Raw genomic sequence first — 24,361 nt, forward strand, 5'->3', positions numbered from 1 at the left:
TTATCTTTAAAGCATCAGGGATTTATTTTTATATGTGGTGACAATAGTGATCCAGTTCACAGAAGTATATGGGTATCTACTATTCACTTAGCACTACATCTCTAAGCTGAAATGAAATCACACTTTCTGCATCTCCAAACACTACTACATTTAGACCACCAGTGAAATGACACAAAGACATCAAAACCTAAGTCATGATCCCCACCATCCGGAGACTTCTAGTTCCACTATTTAAAATAAACACAATCACAGCAAAAAATAGTAAGTGGCAAAATGGTGGGGTTACATTCTATATTGGTTTTCCAGGGCTGCCATAGCAAAGTACCATAGACTGAGTGACTTAAACAGCAGAAACTTACTTTCTCACGGTTCTGGAGGCTAGAAGGTCAAGATCAAGATGTAAGCAAGGTTGTCTTCCTCTGAGGCCTTTTTCCTTGGCTTTAGATGCTCATATTCTCATGGTCTTCTTTTTGCATGTGTCTGTCTTAATCTCCTGTTCTTATAAGGACAGCAGTCACATTAGATTAGGACCCACTTTAATGACATCATTTTAACTTAATTACCTTGCTAAAGACCCTATCTCCAAATACTCTGAGGTACTGAAGGTTAAGATTTCAACATGTAAATTTTGAGGTGACACAATTCAGCCTGTAAGAGGTTTCAAATGGTTTGTGCAACTAGCAAGTACGATTTATGCTCAATGAGAGAGAGATAACTGGGGAGTCAGTGAAAGCTTCATGAGAAAGATAGGATTGAAGGTGGACATTGAACAAGCTTAAGATTTCAGTGAGGCTATGAAAAGCTTTTCTATGAGAAGGTGAGAAGAAGCAAAGTTACAGCTATTAATGTGGTTTATCAGTGAGATAACTGGACTAACAAGAGGAGATAGTTCCTTCAGGGGAAAATGGGAGATAGAATTGAAATTACTAAGATTATAAATAACCTAGTCAGAAGTTTAAACTTGATGAAGAAGAAAAAAAGACGTCATCATAAATTTTTGAAACTAGAACTTTCGCAATTAAAGTGGTATTTAAGAAAGGAAAATCTGGTTTTCATTTGTGAGATAAAGCATAGAAACCAGATTGAGACTCTTCCACAGTTATTCAATGAGTCATTTCAACCAGAGTGATTGCAATGGCAAATGAGACTAAGTGGTGGGTGAATATTAGATATTTCAAAGAATGTGTCAAAACAATGGACAGAAGTTAATGATTGTCTGTAGGAAATGAAGAAGAGGCACATGGCAAAGGTAATACCAGTGTTTTCAACTTGAGAGGCAGAAATAATGCTGCCTTTGAGGTCGTAGTGTACAGAATCTTAGATGAGGAAGAAAGATGACTGTGGCTTCATTTGAGTCCGAGAGAGAAGTATTCAGTAAGAAGTAAGAAATTAGGGCAGGAGCTCCTGTGGGATGGGAGGGTCAAACCTGAGGTGTGCATTAGAAAGTCATGTGTATGGAGCACACCAGAAATTTCCAGGAGCTGAGGAGAGGATGATTTAATCCAGGAAACAAGGGGAAGATCACTTAGTCATCTAGCAAACTTTTATTAAGCACTTACCATGTGTCAAGCATTTCTATAAGTACTGGGAATACAAAGAAAAGTAAGATAAGGCATCTACCTTCAGAAACTTTATCCTGAGTCATGAAGACAAGGGGTGTTTAATAATGCCTAATGATGAAGGGTAAGAGACGATAGGGACTGATAAAGGACCTTAGGATTTGTTAATGAAATGCACCCTTGACCTTCTATTCGGTTGGCGCAAAGGGAATTGTGGTTTTGGCAAAAAATAAAAACATTTTCAATAGAGAAATCAGATTGAATGGGGGAACATTTAGTAAAAACGAATACAAGGTCAAGAATGCCTTTATTCCCAGAACCTTTTTTTGTTTTTCACTCTCTTGGCAATTATTAACTTCTTGGCCATCTTCATTTTCATTAATTTGTATTACAATAGTAATGTTCTGATATTTTAATTCAGATTTTAAATAATATTAAAGCCAAGTTACAATTTAGTCACACACCACATTCATGTTTCTAAAAATATTAATAACATCTAATAACTTATACCATATTTTTATGTTTCTTGCCATTCAGATTCAAATTAGTAATATAAATGGATATGACAAATGCATTTTGAAATGAGAAAATTTTGCAAGAGCCAATAGAAGCTATTTAATAATCAGCACTGGGAGAGATGATAATGAGAAGGAAAAAAAAGACCACTATTTATGGTGGTGGCAAGAATTCAGGCCTTACCCTCTTTCCTCGTGCCTGTGACAGTCTAGGATGGATCAGAAATGGCTCAGATACTTGGACTCCCTCCACCACCTCCTTCTATTCCTTGAAGAAGGGAGAGAGAGAATGGGAGATGAACCTCCAGGGATGGGTCAGACAAGTGCTTTCACTTTTGTCTGTTACTAATCTGTATTAACATGGTCTCATTGACAAAGATCTCTTTTTTATGTTTTATTCCAAAAAGGACAGTAATGTGTGATTGTTGAGGTTTCTCTGATAAGCATTGATCCATGCACTACACCTCTATGAAGTACTCCTAATAAGCTGATCTCCTTTGTCACCCAGTGATTTCCCATACCTTTAGAATGAATGAGCTGGATAATGTCAGAATATGAATGCTGCTGTGATCAATATCTTCACCTCTATGGGCTGGTCAGGGAACTAGAAAGTTAGACATCTGTGAGTCTCTCACCCTTGGCTAAAGCTGATTTGCACTGCCAATCACAGTTGTTTACATATAATAAATATAAATGTCCATTGGTTTGATTAGTATAGTTTGGGACAACTCCGTTTCTCTGCGTATTTTTACATCTGGGGATTAGGAATCATCACTGCCCCTTTACTGTATGCAAGAATGAGCTATTACTGCTTTTAAAGTCTACTTATAAATATATGCTCAGATGTATTGAATGACGCTTTACAATTAGCACCCTACCCAGCCCACCACTTTTACCCTGATCTATTGAGCAGACATATTTGCACAAACCCAGTCGGTGGATGGGATGGTCAAGAATCATGAAAAAAATAGAAATATTTAATTAGGTCTATTAGCTCTGTAAATATAAAGCCACTTGTAATGAACATGAACATCCAAGTGTACACATCACTGGAAGCTCTGACAGCATTGCTCCAGGTTTCGGATCTTGGCTATATTAACAGAAAGAGTAGGAAAAGATGACAAAATTTATTCTTTATTGGTCACTGTTTTAATGTCAGGTCTGAAAATGCTACTAGTTTGAGGTTCTAAATTTTGGAGAAAGAATAGATTAGGCTTTTCAGAAAGAGTCAACTCCGCAAATGAGCATTCTCTTCATCTGAGGCCATAACATATGAGGTGGTACTTAAAAATGAAGATCATGCAGTGCTTGGACAGATGGGTCACATGTGAGGCTGGTACAAGGGGAAGAGAAGGGACAGCAGAGGTTCTGTGAGTCTAACACTCCGTTTTAATTCTTTTCTGGTGGCTTTGACCCCTGACCTTACCCATCCTCTGAACTGCTCTACTTGATTTCCATATGACAAACTATGCATCTTTTTTTTTCTTTCTGTTTTCTTTCTTTCTTTCTTTTTTTTTTTTTTGAGACAGAGTTTCATTATTTTCTCCCAGGCTGGAGAGCAGTGGCGCAGTCTCAGCTCACTGCACCTCTGCCTCCCGGGTTCAAGCGATTCTCCTTCAGCTTCCCAAGTAGCTAGAATTACAGGTGCCTGCCACCACACCTGGCTAATTTTTTTGTATTTTTAGTAGAAATGGAGTTTCACCATGTTGGCCGAGCTGGTCTTGAACTCCTGACCTCAAGTGATCTGCCTGCCTCAGCCTCCCAAAGTGCTGGGATTATAGGGCATAAGCCACTGCACCCAGCTGCGTTTCTTTTCTTCCTTTTGTTTTCTTCCCCTTAGCTCTCAAAGCCCTAGACCACCAGGAAAGCGTGTGGTGAGGAGTAGGATAAGGGTTGGTTGTGCAACAGAAGTATTTCCTTTTTCTCCAGCTCTAGCCTCAGTTGTATGTATATAATTTCTTATTTAACCCAAAAGGAAAACATCACTTGATAATAGTCTTTGTAATTGAATATTTGCTTATGATCACCTTTCTTATAGGTATCTCTAAAGGAGAAGAGCCAAAAATATTGAGACCCCCAAGACGACCCCGGAAACCCAAAACATTAAATAACCCCGAAGACTCCACATACTATTATCTACTACATGTAAGTGGTTCACTCTTACTATTAGATGGGAGCCATCACATCCACTAATGGCCAGTGTGAAAACTGTGGCTAGATTAGGTGCCTGGCACAAAGGAAGGCTTGGCAAGACAGAGATGTCCTTGGTCTCCTCTTCAGTGCCCTCCCCTGGCCTGGGCACTTGGATCTCCTCCAGCCCTTCTTCCTCACATTCAAGCCTCTCCCATAGTAGTACCTACAACATCCTCCTTGTAGCTTTCTCTGCTGGTCCATTAATCTAAGCTAATATGAAAATATCAACTCAGAAAGGGAAACCCATCATTGCAGGAACTCTCCAGAGAGAGGCTTTGGTATAAATGGGTGGGTTATGATAAAACTAGAAGAAAAGGAAAAAGGGGGAGAAATAGACATTTATTGAGCATCTTTTAAATTCCAGGCCTAGAATGAGGCTCATTCACATCCACTGTGATAGCTAATCCTGGAAGAAGCCCTGAATGTACTATCCATATCTCTCAGATCAGGATTCTGAGACATAGATAAACATGTCTCAGCTGCCAGGCCATTTGTTTTACTGAGGTCTTCTGACCCCACAGCTCCTGCTCACTCACAACATGAGGACTCATTTTCCTCACCCTTGCTATCCTGGCCTTCCAACCATGTTCCTGTTCTCCATGAATGCCACTGTCAACCACATGGTTTCCTAAACCAAGAACCTGGGAGTCATTCTGGATCTTGTCCTCTCTCTCATACCTGTAATCCATCAGTGTCTCTAAACTGTGGCTTCTACCTGCAAGAGCTCACTCCAACTCATTTCTCTCCTCTAACCTCACAGCAATTACCATATTTCAGACTATCATCATTTCCCATTCTGGAATATTTCAGGTCCCACCTAACTGTCTAATTTGTGTCCTGTCCAGCCTGCACGTGAAAATGTCTCTAAACCATACCTTTGAGCATACTCCTCCCTTAATTGTTCCTTTAATGGCTCAGCAACTCCTTCAGGATGAAGTCCTAATTCCTTCCAAGGCCTTCTTCATTGGACCTGCGACTGCCCTTCAGCCTCTTTTCTCACCCTCTTCTTGTCCTTGAGCCACAGTGAACTGCTTGAAACTCTGCAGGTGAGCTTCATTCCCTCAATTCTCCCAGGGCATTTGCTGCCACTGGCTGGTCCTCCATTTGCAATATTTATTCACTCTTCCAGTCCTCACTGCCACAGTGAGAGACCAGCATTACCCTATGCTCTGGAGAACCCAGATGTGTCGAAACCCAGAGAATCACTTGGAAATAAGTTTTCCATGTTGCAGGCAAAAAATGAAGCTCATACTCGACCTTCAAGTTAGCCAGTCTTCTCTAGTTCTTTCCCTTCTCTCTAGTGATTTCTTTTCAGTTTCCAGAGAGTTGCCTCCCTTTGGGTGTTGCCCAGAATTCGATCTTCCATTCTCTTCCCCTCTCATTTCCTTTAGACAATCTAATTAGCTACCATGACCTCAGTGACTGCTGATTTCTGAATCTTTATCACTGGCTTAAATCTCTCTGTAGCCCCCAACTCAAATATCAAACTACCTAATGTTCGTTTTACATATGCTACATGGATACACACAGGCATTCATGTATACATATATAGATATATAGATATATAGATATACACACAAACACATCCATACATGACTGTACACACAGTTTGTTGAGATATAAGTTGCATGCCATACAATTCACACATCTAAATATACATTAAATGGTTTTTAGTACAATCACTTAATCACAGTCAATTTTACAACATTTTCATCACCTTAAGAAACCCATTAGAAGTCACTTCCCAGCTCCCACCCCCTGCCCCAAGCCCTAGGCAATCACCAATCTAGTTTCTGTTTCTATCAATTTGCCTATTCTGGACATTTTCTATAAATAGAATCACACAATATGTGGTCTTTTTTGAATAGTCAACTAATTGTACAAGCCAGTAATCTGACTATAACCTTGACTTCTCCCTCATTCTCATCTTCCATATTCAAAAATCTAAATCCAAATATCCCTTGAGTTTCTGTTTCTCTCCATGCTGTGTGCTAATACCCTCTTCCGGGCCAGCATGTCTTGTCTTGCCATTATTTCTGAGTCACTTTTCTTACTGGTCACTTGGGCTCTTGTTTTTCCCCTTCTAATTAATGTATTTTCCACACTGTGGCCAGAGTTTTATTTTAAAATTAATATCCAATTATACTATCCTCCCATGGATGGAACTTTTCCACTACTTCCCACTGTCCTAAGACATGGAGGGCTGTCAAAATCTGGGCCCTGCTCACCTTTCCAGCCTCTGTGCTTGATATTCATTCATTCACCCCTCCAAACTCTCCACTCCACCCCTCCTTTCCAGTCACCTGCTTTCTCCTCTTCAAATTGTCCATGAACATTTGTCCTTGGACATGCCCTTTTGTCATCCTGGAACACACAGCCTCTTTCTCTTCTCATCTTTCATGATCAAAACACCTTCAGTCTAGATGTCTTTTTCTTCAGGAAAACTTCTTGTCATTCTGAAATCCCAAGATAGCTCTTCCTATATCCTCCCTAAGCAGCCCATACTTCCCTTTTATGACACTTTATCATGCTAAAGAAGGATTGGTATGACTTCCACAAAGTCAAAGAGTTTGCCTATTGCATTCAACCTGACACATAGCAGGCATGCAATATATGTTGTATTGTACAAATGAGAGCAATAAAATAAAAGAATGAAAACAAATCGGAGTAAATTGAGAAAAATCTAAAATTCCAGATACCTGCCTTTGACAGTCACTTTATAACAGAAGCTGATTAAGAAATGACATTGATTTTTTCCTGTGCTGCTAAAATAATCTAAAAAGCAAAGCAGCAAATAAACTGACATTTGTTTATGCAGTTAAACAGAACAGCAGAAACAAGATTAGAAATTACCAGACATTCCCTCCTAATCCCGAATTTAAGTAGTAAATGATACTCAATGGTCTTTATTAAGTACAACTGAAATGACAAATGATTGTGATGGCTTCAACAGCAGATAGTATTCCCAGTATGAGAAATTGTAAAAAAGAAGTGAAATGTTTATTACTAACAACCAGTGAGAACTATGGAGCAAACTCCGAGCCTCATAAGTAAGTTCTATCCCCAAGAAGCTTACTTTGTCATCAGACTATTATTTTTTAGTGACTGTATTTCTATATATCCTATTAGGAATAGGATCCTTTTTTGTAACTCTAAGTCTTGAAATCTTATGGCTTCAATGAAAAATAAAACACAGAAAAGGAGTATTACAAGTGAAAACATACCATGTGTTCATAGTTATCTGGCCCTTCCCAGGATTTGAGGCATAACACACAGTGAAAAGTGTGGCTGTAATGGGGCCCCACTCCCTTCAACCACCAAACACTTTCTGTAATTTTAAATGGTTTTTATGAAAGTCTTTCTAAAATATATTATACTACATACTTAAAACTCTTTCTTGATGACCCAGGGTCACTTTAGCAAATGAAAATGTTTCTTACTTTTTTAATGTTTTATTTTCCATTTTTATGGATATATACTAGTTGTATATGTTTATGGAGTGCATGTGATATTTTGATACAAGTATACAATGCATAATGATCAAATCAGGGTAACTGGAGTATCTGTCATTTATTATTTCTTTGTGTTAAGAACATCCCAATTGCACTGTTTTAGTTATTTTGAAATATGCAATACATTACTGTGAACTTATATTGTAGCACTATTCAAAATGTTTGTACTTGATTCATGTTACTGAAACACCAGGGGTTTGGTTGAGGTCCTGCTGCACGCTGCACAGAAAGCCAATCACTGAGCCAACGAGTATTGCCAAGAAAGAAGGCTTTAATCAGGTACTGCAGCTGAGGAGATGGGAGCTCAATCTAAAATCCTTCTCCCTGACTAACACCAGGGTTTATATAGCAGGGAGGAAATGTAACAATGTTTAAGAAAACAAGATCTAGGGAGGGGCAAGGAAGCAATCATGGTGAAAGAGTACAGTGATCTGGTGAGTTTCAGTTCTTTCATACTTTTTTGAGAGGACTGAAAGTTATTTCCTGAGGAAAGAACTCAGATAAAACAAATATAAATTTCAAGCTTTAGGACCAGAAGGGTAAGTTTCTATGTTTATCAAAAAGAACAATCTATGGGGCAATTGAGTTGGTTCATTTGGATCTATACTTACCAGAGAGGATCCCTGACCACCATGTCTAAGGCAACACCCTATCTCTCTGTATGCCCCTGGCCTGCTTCATTTTTCTTTAGTGCATTTTGTATTTTTTGTGTGTTTGTTTTTTGAGACAGAGTCTCACTTTGATGCCCAGGCTGGAGTGCAGTGGCATGATCTTGGCTCACCGCAACCTCTGCCTACTGATTTCAAGCAATTCTCCTGCCTCAGCCTCCCAAGTAGCTGTGATTACAGGCACCTGCCACAATGACTAGCTAATTTTTTTGTATTTTTAGTACAGACGGGATTTTACCATGTTGGCCAGGCTAGTCCCAAACTCCTGACCTCAGGTGATCTGCCCACCTTGGCCTCCCAAAGTGCTGGGATTACAGGCATAAGCCATCATACCCAGCCCTCTTCAGTGCATTTATAAATATTTATTTGTCCTCTTGTCTCCTGCCTGACTTCCCCATCTAAACTAGAAGCTTTTTGGAGGCAGGGCCTTTGCTTACTGTTATGGCCATAGTCCTTGGAACACTGTGCTGCTAACAGCTAGAAGACTGTTAATAGACTCCTGTAGTACAGTACCCGCAGGGGCTGTTGAGTTGTGGAAAATTATTTCCTTCACATTTGTCCAATACAAACCTCTCTGCTTTCTGTTGTTTTGCTATTTTTATAACTTTTTTTTCCTCCTGAGATGTCACTTCTTACAATGGTCATTCTGGCGGCCTTAATGTCAATATTGGCTGTTTCCTGTGACTTGATGCTCTTTATCTCTTACATCCAGGAAATGTTGCTGCTGCTGTGTCCAAAATAAGAGTGAGCCAAGTCGGCTGGGCACGGTGGCTCAAGCCTGTAATCCCAGAACTTTGGGAGGCCAAGGCGGGTGGATCACGAGGTCAAGAAATCGAGACCATCCTGGTCAACATGGTGAAACCCCGTCTCTACTAAAGATACAAAAAATTAGCTGGGCATGGTGGCACGTGCCTGTAATCCCAGCTACTCAGGAGGCTGAGGCAGGAGAATTGCCTGAACCCAGGAGGCGGAGATTGCAGTGAGCCGAGATCGCGCCATTGCACTCCAGCCTGGGTAACAAAAGCGAAAACTCCGTCTCAGAAAAAAAAAAAAAAAGAGTGAGCCAAGCCACAGAAGCGTGCCTGTGGAGGAGAACATTAGTGGAGGGCGAGTGCGACATCAGCAAAAACGACTCAGGGCCAAGTTTCCTCAAAACAAAAACGAGTAATAGAACACAATCCTATCAGAGATCCCTTCCAATTTTATAATTCTCTCCAGTACTTTCCCTGAACTACAGCAGTAGCTAGTTTGGCTGCTCCAAAGCCTTTTTTTCCTTCTTCATTTCTACGTTTTAGCTCCTTCTTCATCCATAAATAAATTGGTAGTGTATTACCAAAAGGAAAGTAATATTGTGCTCACAATGATGTAATGGATAGGAATTTTAATGTTTTCTCATAAAACATGTTTCTTTATGTTGGGTGGAGGTGAAGGGGGAGTGTGATGTGCCTGATTAAGGAACAGGTTCTTCAAAGTCTTCAGAATTAAGACATTATTCTTTAAAGACTTCCTCAAGAAACACCCTCACCAGAATATCTACTTGAGTCATGATTGTCTCCTCTTTCTCTCTTTTCTCTACTCTGGTTCTACAAGAAATTGCCATGGGACATCTGCTTCTTTATTTTCATTTCAAATTTCAAGTTTTTAAGTTGTAATTTCAAAACTATAATTGAAAACATTGTACACCTTAGCAAAAAACATCCCCAGTATAAACTATACATGATAAGTTTCTTATAAAATCCTCACCTTTGAGGAGTGATATGCTTCCCTTTTCATGACAAAGAGCAGGGATTAATGCATCGTGCTCCCCTTTCAGCCCCAGCTGTTTGGAAACTAAGAGACAAACGTAAGCCTCCATCTCAGCACACCTACTTCCTTTGCCTCCTCTGTTTCTCATTTACAGTGTCTACTTTATTACTTTGACTGTGTAACTACTTCTATCATGAGCCATCTTAAATAATTTTTGGAAAAATATATTATTGAATTACATTTTATTAGAATATTCTAACACAAGACCAGGCACAGTGGCTCAGGCCTGTAATCCCAACACTTGGAGAGGCCGAGGTGGTGGATCACTTGAGCTCAGGAGTTTGAGAGCAGCCTGGGGAACACAGTGAAACCTTGTCTCCACAAAAATACAAAAATTAGCCAGGTCTGATGGGTCATGACTATAGTCCCAGCTACAAAGATGGCTGAGGTGGGAGGATCACTTGAGCCAGGAGGCGGAAGTTGCAGGAGATTGCACTGCTGCACTCCGGCCTGGGTCACAGAGTGAGACCCTGTCCTGAAAAAAGAAAAAAGAATATTTTAACACAGGAAAGAGTGAAAGAAGTGTGGGACAATATGTCCTCTTCTAGGAATAACTGAGAACCAACTTATATACAGCACGTCCCAGAGGGAAGTGCTGATCTAGTATATATAAATAGGATCCTCACCAGCCTGAGAATTCAAGGGCAGAACATTATTTGATTTTTGGTTGTATAAAGCACATCTCTGTCACTCAACATAGTGCCATCACTTAAGCATAACTTTGAACTATAGACAGTTGTTACCTAGAACAAAAGGGACTTTTTTTTCAGGTAAAGGATGAGGGTGGCAGCACCTCTGTAGGAAATTACTACTGAAATCATGTTAAAATAGCAACAATCACCACAACAAATACCACCCCAGTCCCAGAGATCATTAACTGAACTGCTAGTGGCCACTGTTCCTATGCTGGCAATGTAATTATTAGTAAGGACCTCTTAGCCTAGGGCATTGGATCAAGAATGTGAAGTGATGGGAAGTGGGAGGGAGGAATGTAATTGATATCCTGCCCTTACATGGCTCTTTCCTGAATGGTCTCCTTGCAGACTTGATACAAGGAAGCACTCACTTCTACCTCATTCATCCGTTAAAATGCCAACCAGTAAGAATAAAAGAAGCCATGCACTGTTTCACTCATCCACCATTTTAGAGTATGACAAATGATAAATTCTGAAAAAAGCATGACTTACTATGTCTCTAAAAATACTGTGGAATAGCCTCAGTATTTATAAACCATTGTTAATTGCCATTTTTATTATAGTACACTTTTATGGTACCAGCCAACTTGATAACTGCTATAAGGTTTCCACAATTATATTTTCAGCTTGTTCAAAGTGAGTGTGGTGTCTTTTTTCTCAGCCTAAAAGACATATATGCTGTGGCAACATGTAAATATATGAGCTCAAATATATTGAAGTAGCACACACACAGAAACAGACTACTAATGCTACAGTGCACAGATCATCTTGGTTTGTCTATAAGGTGAAATTTATATGCAAAGGACCATTTTGTTACTGTTCAAATTGAAGTATCGATTAACATATATCTCATTATTTCCATACTTGAATATCTTAATTTTTTCTGACCTTGATACATAAAGTTCTCAACTATGAAAACATAGTTCAAATGAAAACATATATCATCTTGCTGCCACATTTATGTCATAAATGGCCTCCTATAGGTTTATGAAGTCACAATTCCATTCTTTTTGTGGACTATTGCATCTGCCCTCCATATTCACCCACCTGTTTTACCTGCAAACTAAGAAGCAAGACATCAAAGCAGCCTAATTAACCTGCTTACATCACAACTGCATTTGTAGTAGAGAAATGGGCTTCCCAGAACTTTTATAATTTGCTCCCATTTTTAATAAATAGATCTTACGTAACTTTGTCTATATTGGTCACTGTGTGGTAAATACATTTATCATATGGAATGCGAAGATTCATTTCAGTTTAGGCATGTAAAAATAACCCAAAATTTACAATTAATAAAAGTTCAGTAAATTATATTTCTTTCAGTTTTTAAAATATTGTATCCATTTGCTTATTTCTAGCAGTATTTTAAGAATAAATGTATTTACATATTAAGATTAGAGTGCTATATCAATTATGTTATATTAAGATCATAATATTATATAGATCTTTTGAATTCTTCTTTCCCTTCAGAAGTCAATCCAAGAAGAAAAACGAAGACCAAGAAAAGACAGGTAATTATTACTTCTTGATTTCAATAAGGTATTCAAACAAAAATAAAAATTTATGTGTTCAAATTACTATTTTAAGTCACCTATTTTATATGGATAGACCTGGAAAGTAATGTTCACTCAATACATTTATATTACAAATACGTGATTTATATATAACTTATAATATCCTGCCTATCGTGGCTGGGCACAATGGCTAACACTTGTAATCCCAGCACTTTGGGAGGCTGAGGCAGGCAGATCATGAGGTCAAGAGATCGAGACCACTCTGGTCAACATGGTGAAACTCCGTCCCTACTAAAAATACAAAAAATTAGAAAAAATTAGCCAGACCTGGTTGTGGATGCCTGTAATCCCACCTACTCAGGAGGCTGAAGCAGGAGAATCGCTTGAACACAAGAGATGGAGGTTGCAGTGAGTCAAGATTGCACCATTGCACTCTAGCCTGGCGACAGAGCAAGACTCTGTCCCAAAGGAAAAAAAAAGATCCTGCCTATTGGAAATCTATTGAGCCAGCATAGCACTAAAAACTTAAGTATGTTTTCAGTGAATCATACCCTCCCAATAGATAATTTCCTTTTTTTGATCCATGGAATGGTTTTACTTGGGCAATTTGAACATGCCTGTATTCATGAATTTTCTTTCCCCAAATGCCTTTTTGCTTTTTCTCCTTCTACACATGCTAAATCTTGCTTCTTATAATTTAATGGATTTTTTTTCAAGAAGATTAGGTTTATGTTACCTACAATTATGGCACACTTAAGTTCACATTTTTCTCCTTTCTTGTATTTCTCACTGATATTTTACTCTTTTAATATACCACTATTTTAATCAATGTTCATGTCAACCAATTTCCAGACAGTGAATGCTAAGAAAAAACAAGAGTGTTTCTTATTAAGCATGAGTGAACACAGTTCTTCATTTCTGAATCAGTAACAGCCTGAAAGTCCTTGCTAAATTAGTATCTGTAACTTGAAAATCGTGTTTTCCTGGAAGCACTGTGACACCTGGAGGTTTTCCAGACCTACCTGGTTTATCTCTTAGTAAGTCCTATCAGATTGTAGACACTGAGCACCATAGGAACCAGACTGCACCCTGAGTAGAACCAAAAATTAAAATGGTTGAGGACATACCCTTATGTGTATGTCATGTGTGGGTGTTAAAATCTAGCACAGAAATTAATCCGATAAAGAACTAAGGGTAGCGGGAGGACAGAAAATCACTGATGAAAGAACTAAGTTAAGATTATACACGTATCAATGTACTGAGGGCTGATAAAATTTGGAAAGGCTGTGTATTAGAACACAAAGCTGAGCTTTTCTGATAATGGCCTAAAGGTCAGTAGTGACTGCTGACCTGGTCTGGCCAGACTGAAACAATGCAATCACTGGCTATTCTAGTAACCACTAGTTTGGTGCCAAGTTAAGTACAATAGAACCAGGAAAATGTGTTCCCACAGCTACTGCTCTATTCAAGGTAAGATATGAAGGTTTTTCTTTTTCATTTATGGGATATTCTATTTTTCCCACATTTCAAGACTTTCTAATGACATGTACATGTTACTCCTAAATTGTTGTAAATACTTTTAAAGAAAAAAACAAGTATCCTGTAAGTTTAAGTGAGTAGAAAATTAGATTGATGCAATGGTGTGTTTATGTGTTCATTTACAGTCAGGGAAAATTATTAGATTTGGAAGATTTCTATTATAAGGAATTTTTGCCCAGTCGTTCTGGACCAAAGGAACATAGACCTAGTTTAAGAGAACGAAGACCACAGCGAGAACTCCAGACTCAATGTATTAAGGCTAATGAAAGGTAAAAAGCTAAGCTTTAAAGTACAGCATTTGCAGTTTTATACTTATAATTCCATTTCTTAAGTAATTTCACTTTATATATAGATGAATGACAAAGCACTCTTACTGAATATTGTATCTTTTGAGTGATATGTTGTTTAAAAGTAACATCATGTACAGTGCTATGTTAGGGTAATTAGACACCTCAGTTTTCCTAGCAAAAACTAAGTTTATACCTGTTTTTTTGGTGTGATTATTAACAAAAACTCATTTTATTTAATACAAGTACTTCAGTTTGGATGATGAATTATTATATGATTATCTAATTGTAAGCAATGTATCACATTCAAAATATATATTCAAGCTCGACCAATGTAATTTTAATTACAGATTGGTTTCTTAATTATGCTGGTTAATTTCTCAGAATCAATGATGTCAGACCCAAAAACATTTGAGAGAAAGATTCATAGAAAAATGCATATTTTGGACTTGAATTCTCACTTGCCACCAACTTTGTGACATTAACTTATTTTGTAGCTTATTTAATACTTTGGGAATTTTTTTCTTTTCTCCCAAAATATCTGTGGAGTTTTGAGATCAGGGTACATAATAAAACAGAAACATAGCCTATGAAAAATGGGATCAATGGCTGAAAACCAAAAGCTGTTCATCCAAAATTCTAAACAAATATCCTGTCAGCCTAGGGTCCTCAGAACCCTACCCATTTTACAGCATGACATGATGGTGAAGAGAAGAAGTTTTAGAGTCACATGGTCTTAGGTTTGGATCCTGATTCTGCCCCTTAGTTGTCAAGTGGCCTTGCTCATGTTAGCCAACCTCTTTAAGCTACATTTCCATATCTACAAAAGAATTTACTAATAACTGACTCACCATGTTGTTGTAGAGATGAAATGTAGCAATAGGGTACTTAGGAGAGACATGGGAAAGGTGTTCTATCAGTGATGTCTATTATCATCTTATTTGCTTTTTCAGAATCCCTCTGAACTATGATTTTTTCCCCTTTGTTTACAAAAGAAGATATGCTCTTCCATCTTGGGATCCAGAACTATAACATGTTGGAGCTTAGAGATGTTCTAGTCTAACCTCAGAGCTCAGTACGGGAAATCACTAAATGCCAGAAAGATTAAGTGATTTGCCCAAGATCACACGTTAAGTTAGTGAACTAAAATCCCAGATGTTCACTCCCTGCCCATTTGCTTTTCACTGACTTACCTGCTTCCCATTTTAATAGCTCACTCTGCCCCTCTCCAGTGTTTTCTTCCCCTTCCCCCCACCGGCAGGCACATGTCTGCTATGAAAGCATTCTATCCCTGAAATACTCCTGGTGTAGACTAAGTGATATCAATGCTGTGTATTTCATAGCCACTGGAATAAATGCTAGCAGCTAGCATTGTTGACTGCCCACATAGGGCTAGGCACTAAGCCATTATCATTTAATCATCACAGCAACCACATGAGGCAGTTACTATTATTGCCCCATTTTATAGATGAGGAGGCTAAGTCTACAAAGTTTAGTGACTGCAAAAATCACCTTGATGATGAGTTTATGGATCCAGAATTTGAACACAGGGTTTTCTAAGTTTAGAGTTGATGGCCTTAACCATTACTCAGCATTTCCATACTGTGCAAAAGACCACACTGGTCATTTGAAGAAGGGGTGGATAGAATGGTGCATAAGATGTGATCCTTGTATCCAAGACCTTCATGATAGAGGAAAAGTATACTGATATAGGAAAGCTGAACAAGGTAACTCAGAGAAGGGTTTTTCCTGAGGGAGATTACAGGGACAAAATAGCCTTCACAGGATCCTGAATTTAAAATAGAAAATAAAAACAAAACAGCAAAACAGTGCTATGAAACAATTGGAGAAATGTGAGACTAAACTATGTGTCAGAAGATGTTAGTGCACAAAGAATATCTTTGTGTGTGTGTATACACATTGCCCGAGAGGGTGTAAGCCTGGAAGAAAGAGATAACAGAAACAGTGAATTGAGTGCCTTTTGCTTTAATTGACAAATAAAACATGTATAAACTTATGGTATAGAACACAATGTTTTAAGATATGTGTACATTGTGGAATGGCTTGATCATGCATATTAACATATGAATTGCCTCACATATTGATCTTTTTATGATGAAAAGACTTAAAATCTACCCTCAGCAGTTTCCAAGTACACACTACATTGTTATTAACTACAATCACCATGTTGTACGATAGATCTCTTGAGTTTATTCCTCCTGTCTAGCTGACATTTTGTATCCTTTGACTGACATCTCCCCAGTCCCCCCACCATCCCCTGGTAACCACTATTCTACTCACTGCTCCATGTGCTTGTCCTGTTTTTGGCTTCCACGTATAAGTGAGATCACACTGTGTTTGTCTTTCTGCACCTGACTTCTTTCACTTAGCATTCTTTCCTCCAGGTTCATTGTGATGTTGTCAATGGAAGGTTGTCTTTCCTTTTTTAAGGTGGAAGAGTATTCCATTGTGTACATATATCACATGCTCTTTATCCATTCATCCTTTGATGGACTCTTAAGTTGACTCCATATCTTGGCTCTTGTGAATAATGTTAAAATGAACATCTGAGTGCAGATATCTTTTTTTTTTTTTTTTTTTTTGGAGTCTTGCTCTGTCATCCAGGCTGGAGTGCAGTGGTAGAGCCAAGTGATCTTGGCTCACTGCAACCTCTGCCTCCCAGTTTCAAGTGATTCTCCTGCCTCAACCTCCTGAGTAGTTGGGACTACAGGGACACACCACCATGCCCTGCTGATTTTGTATTTTTAGTAGAGACAGGGTCTCACCATACTGGCCAGGCTGGTCTCAAACTACTGACATCAAGTGATCTGGCCACCTCGACCTCCCAAAGTGTTGGGATTACAGACATGAGCCACTGCACCCAGCCCAGATATCTTTTTTACATACTGATTTCATTTCCTTTGGATATATGCCCAGAAGTAGGATCATATAGTAGTTCTGCTTTTCATTTTCATTTTTATTTTTTGAAACACAGTCTCCCTCTGTCACCCAGGCTGGAGTTCAATGGCAATATCTTGGCTCGCTGCAACCTCCGCCTCTCAGGTTCAAGTGATTTTCCTGCCTTAGCCTCCTGAGTAGTTGGGATTACAAGCACCTGCCACCACATGCATCTAATTTTTGTATTTCTAGTAGAGACAGGGTTTCACCATGCTGACCAGGCTGGTCTCTAACTCCTGACTTCAGATGATCCACCCACCTCAGTCTCCCAAAGAGTTGGGATTACAGGCATAAGCCACTGTGCCAGGCCTGTTTTTAACTTTTTGAAGAATTGCCGTACTGTTTTTCATAATGGCCATACTCATTGACATTCCCACAAATGATGTGCAACAGTTTCCCTTTTCTCCCCACTTTTGCCAACACTTGTAAACTTTCATCTTTTTTATAGTTGCCATCCTAACAGAAGTGAGATGATATCTCATTGTGTTTTTAATTTCCATTTCCCCAGTTATTAGTGACATTGAGCATTTCTTCATATACACGTTGACCATTTCTCAATCTTCTTTTAAGAAATGTTTATTTGGGTCTTTTGCCCATTATTTAATTGGGTTATATGTGGGTTGTTTTCTGTTTGTTTGTTTGTTTGTTCTAAGTTGTATAAATTCCTTATATATTTTGGATATTAACCACTTGTTAGATGTATGATTTGCAAATATTTTCTCCATTTAAATGATTGTTTATTCATTCTATTGATTGTTTCCTTTGCTGTGCAGAAGCTCAGCAAATATAATCCCATTTATCTATTTTTTATTTTTGTTTTTGTTGCCAGTGCTTTTGAGATCACAATCATTACCCAGATCAATGTTATGGAGCTCTTCCCCTATAATTTCTTTCTTTTCTCTTTTTAGGCAACATCACATGAGCTAGCCCCTATATTTTCTTCTAGTAGTTTTGTATTTTCATGTCTTACGTTTAAGTCTTTAATCCATTTGAAATTGATTTTTGTGTGAGAGATTGCTTTTATAAATGAGATAATATCTAATTTCATTCTTCTACATGTGGACATGCAGCTTTTCTAACACCATTTATTGAAGAGACTGTCTTTCTCCTATTGTGTGTTCTTGGTATCTTTGTTGAAAATAAAATGACTATATGTTGGATTTGTTTCTGGGCTCTCTGTTTTGTGCCATTGGTCTATGTATCTGTTCTATGCCAGTACCATGCTGTTTTACACACTATAGCTTTGTAACATAGTTTGAAAACAGGTAGTGTGATTTCTCCCAGTTTTCTTCTTTTTGCTCAAGATAGCTTTGACTATTGGGATTCTTCTGTGGTTCTATATAAATTTTAAGATTGTTTTTTCTATATTTGTTAAGACAAAATTTCCTATATTTGGAATTTTGATAGTGATTGCTTTGAATCTGTAGATCGCTTTGGGTAGTATGAGCATTTTACAAATATTCATTATTTCGATCCATGAATACAGAATATATTTCCACTTATTTGTGTCACTTGTAATTTTGTTCATCAATGTTTTATACTTTTCAGTGTTTAGATCTTTTACCTCCTTGGTTAAATTTATTCCTAAGTATTTTCTGTGGCTACTATAAATGAGATTGTTTTCTTGATTTTTTTTTTGTATAGTTCATTGTTCTCATGGACTTTAAATGAATAAAAGCTGGTGACAGGTAATTGGTGATTAGAGAATTGCACTAGAAGACAACAGGAGGCTGACATTTGCTTGTCTCCTTCAAAGATGGAACATAGTGGGATCTCTGTTGGGCAGTAGTAAGAGATGATATGGGATGTTTAGGGCATAAGTGGGGTTTAATTATGGCAAGAAGATAAATGGAGGATGAAAAGGCAAAAATAAGATAGAATACAAGTGCCTCAGTTAAGAGACAGGAGAAATGTGAAAGAAGCACCAGCAGAAAAGAGGCAAAAAGATACAAGGAGGAAAGCAAAAGATTTGAGTCCTATAGACCTGGGTTTGAATCTGCACTTTACTTCTTACTAGCCATGGCAACTAGATTCAGTCTGTTTTCTCATCTGCAAATTGAGAATAACAAGAATCTAAGGCCTTGCAGTGTTGTCCTTAGAATTAGAAATGCTGTGTGTGATATACCTGGAAGATAGTTGATATTTAATATTCTTTAAAAAGAAATCAGCTGAATAGCATTGAAAATTCAAGCAGTAACTCAAAGGAGGATGATCTGCCCCTTCAATACCCATCATGATGCTACTTGACCTTTCCCTGACAAGTATGCACTGAGCTCAGATGCCTGAAAGACCTTGCCAAAGTTTTTTCTTTTTTTTTTTTTTTCGTTTTCCTATTTTTTTTAATTCCCTGTTCAGAACAGACCAGAATAAAGGCATATTTCATCTACAGGCCAAGTTCTAGACCTCTCCTTTCATCATTATTTGCATATACTTCCAATGGCCTTGCCCTGTCTCCTTCAATCATATTCAACTGGCAAACTCCAATGCTGGGTAAAATCAGAACAATCTAATCACACTTAAATTATGGCCATACGTTTGATGGGCCATTAGTTATTCTGGAATATTACATTTCCCTAAAAATCCCTTTCCCAGTCCACTCTTTCAAACTTCATCCTCTCTCCTCAAACCCTCCAAACTTCCTTGCTCTCAGCTGACAACCTTCTTTTAGCACAGTAGCAGCTAACAGATACATGGTGAATCTATCAGCCTTCTTACCACTTACCCATCCACTTCCTTCAGGATACTATGGATGACTTTTCTGTCATCCTAGCTAAAGTAAAACCTTCCCTTTGTGCAGTAAATCCAAGTCCTATCATTTATTCAAGGACATTGTCCTGCAATTGTCTTCTCTCTCTTAACGCACCTTGAATGTTTGTTCTTCTTACTAAATCATTTCTGGCAATTAGTGAACATGATCCATTCAGATCCATCATAAAAAAATACCCTTGACCTAGTCCCCCTCTACAATCCTTCATTTTTTCTGCTCTTCAGTGTAGTAAATAAATAATAAATGAAAGAGTAATGATACTACCTACTGTACATTCTTTCTTCCTATTCTCTTGAGCCACTTCAATCAGGTTTCGTCTCCCAGCATGACTCTGAAACTGCCTCTGCCAAGGTCAACAGTAACCTCTGGTTTGCCATACTCTGATTTAACACCTGTGGTACTTGTTCTTTCCTTAAGTACTTCATTCATTGGCCTTCAGGGCAGCACTTATCTTGGTTTGCCTCTTGTCTTACTGTCTGCTCTTTCTTCCTCCCTCTGCTGACTTTTCTCATTTCACCAGTCTCTCAGTAATGGAGTATCCCAGTCCTTTGTTTTATCAACAGGCACTCTCATGAACTTAAATATTATCTGTACTTAAAATTCCTGGCCTGGCACTGTGGGTCATGCCTGTAATCCCAGCACTTTAGAAGGCTGAGGCAGAGGGATCACTTGAGCCCAGGAGTTCAAGATCAGCCTGGCAACATTAGTGGGACCCTGTCTCTACAAAAACATAAAAACAAAAAAAGTAGCCAGGCATCGTGGTGCATGCCTGTAGTTCCAGCTACTCAGGAAGCTAAGGCAGGAGGATCACTTGGGCTTTGGAGATTGAGGCTGTTATACCACTGCACTTCAGCCTGGGTGACAGAGTGAGACCCTGTCAAAAAAAAAATAAAAAAGAAAGAAAAAGAGAAGAAAGGAAGAAAGAGAGAGAGAGAAAGAAAAAAAAGAAAGCGAAAAAATACTGTCTTTATACTTAAAATTCATGAACTGAACTCTCTAGCCTAGATCATGACTCATGTATTTGATATCCTCTTGAATATCTAATAAATATCTCAAACTTAGCATAACCAAAACTAAAATTTTTAGCTCACTGCAAAAAGTATTCTTCTCTGCAGCCTTCCCTGTCTCATTAAATGACAATTCTACCCTTCCAGTTGTTTAAGTCAGAAACCTCAGGGACATTCTTGGTTCTTCTCTTTCATGCCCCACATTCAATAATAAAAAATAAAATAAGTAGCCATCAGTGAGCCAACCCTTTCAGTTCTCCTTCCAAGTATGACCAGGATCTGGCCAGTTCTCACCTCCTCCTCCACAAACCTAGTGTAAGGCACTATCAATCTTGGTTGGACTATTACAGAATCTCTTAACAGGTCTTCCTACTTTCATCCTGGCAGACAGATCCTGTTACGAGTTATTCCTCTGCACAGAACCTTTCAATGTTTCTCTCACTCTAAGTAGAAGTCAAGTCCTTGATGTGGTCTCAACACTCCTCATTCCTCCTGCTTTCATCTCTTGCTATTTCCCCCTCTTGCTTTTCCTTGAACACAAAGTGTACATTCTTGTCTTGGGGCCTTTACATTAGTTGATCTGTCATCCTGGAATTACTGTCCTTCCCCAGGAGATCTGCATGGCTTACTCACTGTCTTCCTTCAGGTCCCTCCTCAAATATCACCTTATCAGAGAGGCCTTTCCTGACCACCCCCTATGAAATGGCTTGTACACACACACGCATGCGTGTGTGCGTGCGCGCGCACACACACACACACACACACTCACTACATTTCCCCCCATTACCCAGCTTTACTTTTCTGAATAGCACCTTTCACCACCTGGTGTTTTTAAGTTGTCTGTGGGTCTCTCCTGAATGAATGAATGAATGAATGAGGAGTGAATGAATCTATGTAGTTGCATTTTTAGAGAATACTCCACTTCCCAAACAAGCTGCAGAATCTAAAGGTAAACATTGGCAGGGATTCCCAACAATAGATTCAGAAACTTAGCCCAGCAGGCTCATTGAAAACATTGAAACACTGAAAAAGCCAACAGGGATCATAGCTCTGGTGTCACTAACAGCAGTTCATCAGATTTTGAGGGAGCATTTTTTTAAAGAAACATCTGAGCAGTTTTAAAATGGAAAATATTGGGTGTCTATTTCATCACTTTGAGGTTTTTTCTGTTTGACCAAAGTATGTTAAAATTAAAGTATTAAAATAAATATTTGTTTATTGGTTGTGAATTACTGCAATTCAAATGAAACTCACCTTTCCAAAACTGCACCTTCTGACGCTTTACTTAGCACATATCTAAACCAGGCTCCACCAGCCAGCCCCTCTGCTCCTCAGCTCAAAGGAGTTTTGAAAACCTGCTGAGAGTTATCGCAGATAAGTTTGGCCATTACCCAGTCATTTCGATTGTGGCTTTCTTAAATGCCCACAGTTGGCAGAAAGTGAGGGGATGAGGACCCGCCTAATTCGGGGTAGGTGGGGATGCCCTGCCCACTGCTGCGCGGTTGACACCCGGACCACGGATTTCGCTTGCAGGTGCTGGGCGGTGGAGAGCCCTGAGGAAAAGGAGGAGAAGGAGGAGAAGGAAGAAGAGGTGGAGGACAGAGGGCCAGCAGCCAACCCCTTCGACTTCAGGAGGCTCCTGCGCAAAACGTCCCAGCGCAGGCGCCTTGTCCAGCAGTCCTAGCCGCGCGAGGTAGACACCGCCGTCGGAAGCCGCTGGAGCCTGCGGGGCAGCAGGGGCCAAGCGGGCACTGTGGTGCTGGCACCAGCAGGCACTGAAGCTGCGGCCCTGATCTCCACAGGATCTGCCTGCCGCGCTTGGCCCTTGAGTGCCCGGACCAGCCTTCCCGTGCTCCGGAAGAAGAGACCTGGGAGCCCTCGGGAAACCTCCTCTGACGCCTTCTCTCCGAACTCCCGCACCCTCCTTTCTCATCAGCCCGCCAGTTGGGGCATCCCTGTCCTTGTTCCCCTAATCTATCTCTTTGTTCTTTTTTTTTTTTTTTTTTTTTTTTAAATGTGTGATTCCTTCTGTGGATTCCAGGGCGCTTGGGATTTCGCCAGCCCCTCTCTCATTTGGGGTGACTTCACAGATTCCTTTTTTCTTGGAAACGGCTTTCACTAGCCCATAGAACACTCGATAGCTGTTGAATCGTAAAGATAAAAGCCCGGGAGGGGTAGGGAGAATTGCGAAGATGAACTTCATCTCAAACTTGGCTCTTTCTCTTTCTTTGGTTATTAAGGTTACTAAATAAAGGAAGTGCCTTGGAAAGCCCGTGGTTTGCATAACTGATCTCTTATTTTCCCCTCTGGGGCTTCTGCCATAAGGCTGCGCTGGTGACCGTGCCCGAGGAGGGGCGTTGAGATGCCTTCATCAGTGCCATACTCAGCACCACCCAGCCACTTCAGAAAAACACAATCTAAGCGAGAACTCCTTGCTGCACAAACGGGGCGGCCTCCAATCTCTAAATCCCAACACACCACACGTGCCCATGTGCACGCTGCCTTCCCAATCTGTGTAACTGTCTTTGGCCTCATCTGTAAAGATGCTGGTGCCCCCACTGGATGCAACTGTCAGATTTCAGGTTCTCCTAGTCTGCAGATTTGGGGCCATCTTCACTACTCCGACTTTGTGTGTATTTAAAATGATGGAGACTAGTGGGTGGAAGGAAGTTTGCATTCCTGGATTGACTACCCTTATTCTAAAACCGGTTTAAGCTGTTTTATGAAACTGACACTCCCATCTAAGCGACCTGGAGAGGGTAAGGACAGGTCATGAAGTTGCATGGAATCAGAAGAAGGGTTCTGCCCAGCACTGGGCTTACCCCTTGTGTGGGTGCCCTTGGCTTCTGCATCCACAGGCCAGAGTCAAAACACTCTGGGGAAATATTAGAGGAGTGAGTGAGGGCATGTGCAAGGGGCTCAGAATGTTGCACCGCTGGTCCACAGGGCATAGTAATCTCTCCAACTTAAAAAGTTGGCACCAAAACGTCCCCAGAGACAACTCGTGCAATCTCTTCATTTTACGGTTGCAATCTGGCCAAGGGGAAACCTGCAGCTATGGAAGGGAAGAGTCCAAGTGCACTCCAGGCCTTCTTTTTCCCTAGCTTAGCAGCACAGTCTTGCTGGGGTTGGGACTGAAAGTAAGGAGTGACCCTCAGCTGTGCAAATGTATTGAGTAGCTGCCTATGGCGCAGCACCCAAGAAATCAGCACAGCAGGTCACAAGACAGAGAGGCTGGGAGGGACAGGGGTGTCTATAACCCAAAGTGGTCCGGCCCCCTTCCACCTCTAGCCACCTATCTACCTGACTCCAGAAGGCCTGGGTTTGTGGGGAGGGCAGAG

At 39.7% G+C, this 24,361-nt stretch overlaps 1 protein-coding gene and 1 long non-coding RNA gene across 9 annotated transcripts in view; one reads left to right on the plus strand and one right to left on the minus strand.

The window, feature by feature from the left end:
* The window catches only part of MYO3A (myosin IIIA), a 236,097-nt gene extending 213,254 nt beyond the window's left edge, over positions 1 to 22,843 (plus strand). For 7 of the 8 annotated variants that reach the window (XM_035306980.3, XM_054258524.2, XM_035306978.3 and 4 more), the window contains 4 exons: positions 4,113 to 4,219; positions 12,419 to 12,459; positions 14,127 to 14,270; positions 22,554 to 22,843. In XM_035306980.3, the coding sequence (XP_035162871.3) occupies positions 4,113 to 4,219; positions 12,419 to 12,459; positions 14,127 to 14,270; positions 22,554 to 22,704 (443 nt within the window). In that variant the 3' untranslated portion in view covers positions 22,705 to 22,843. The remainder of the gene's footprint in view (positions 1 to 4,112; positions 4,220 to 12,418; positions 12,460 to 14,126; positions 14,271 to 22,553) is intronic. The other variant, XM_035306983.3, reaches the window with a different exon arrangement.
* Positions 363 to 16,641, minus strand: LOC144576893 (uncharacterized). The gene is made up of 3 exons (XR_013519592.1): positions 16,590 to 16,641; positions 2,259 to 2,342; positions 363 to 493 (listed from the first exon to the last, which is right to left on the minus strand). It is a non-coding gene; the product is annotated as an uncharacterized LOC144576893 (long non-coding RNA).
* Positions 22,844 to 24,361: the final 1,518 nt, after the last annotated feature.

This window comes from Callithrix jacchus, chromosome 7 (genome assembly GCF_049354715.1).
Source record: "Callithrix jacchus isolate 240 chromosome 7, calJac240_pri, whole genome shotgun sequence".
Classification (NCBI taxonomy): domain Eukaryota; kingdom Metazoa; phylum Chordata; class Mammalia; order Primates; family Cebidae; genus Callithrix; species Callithrix jacchus.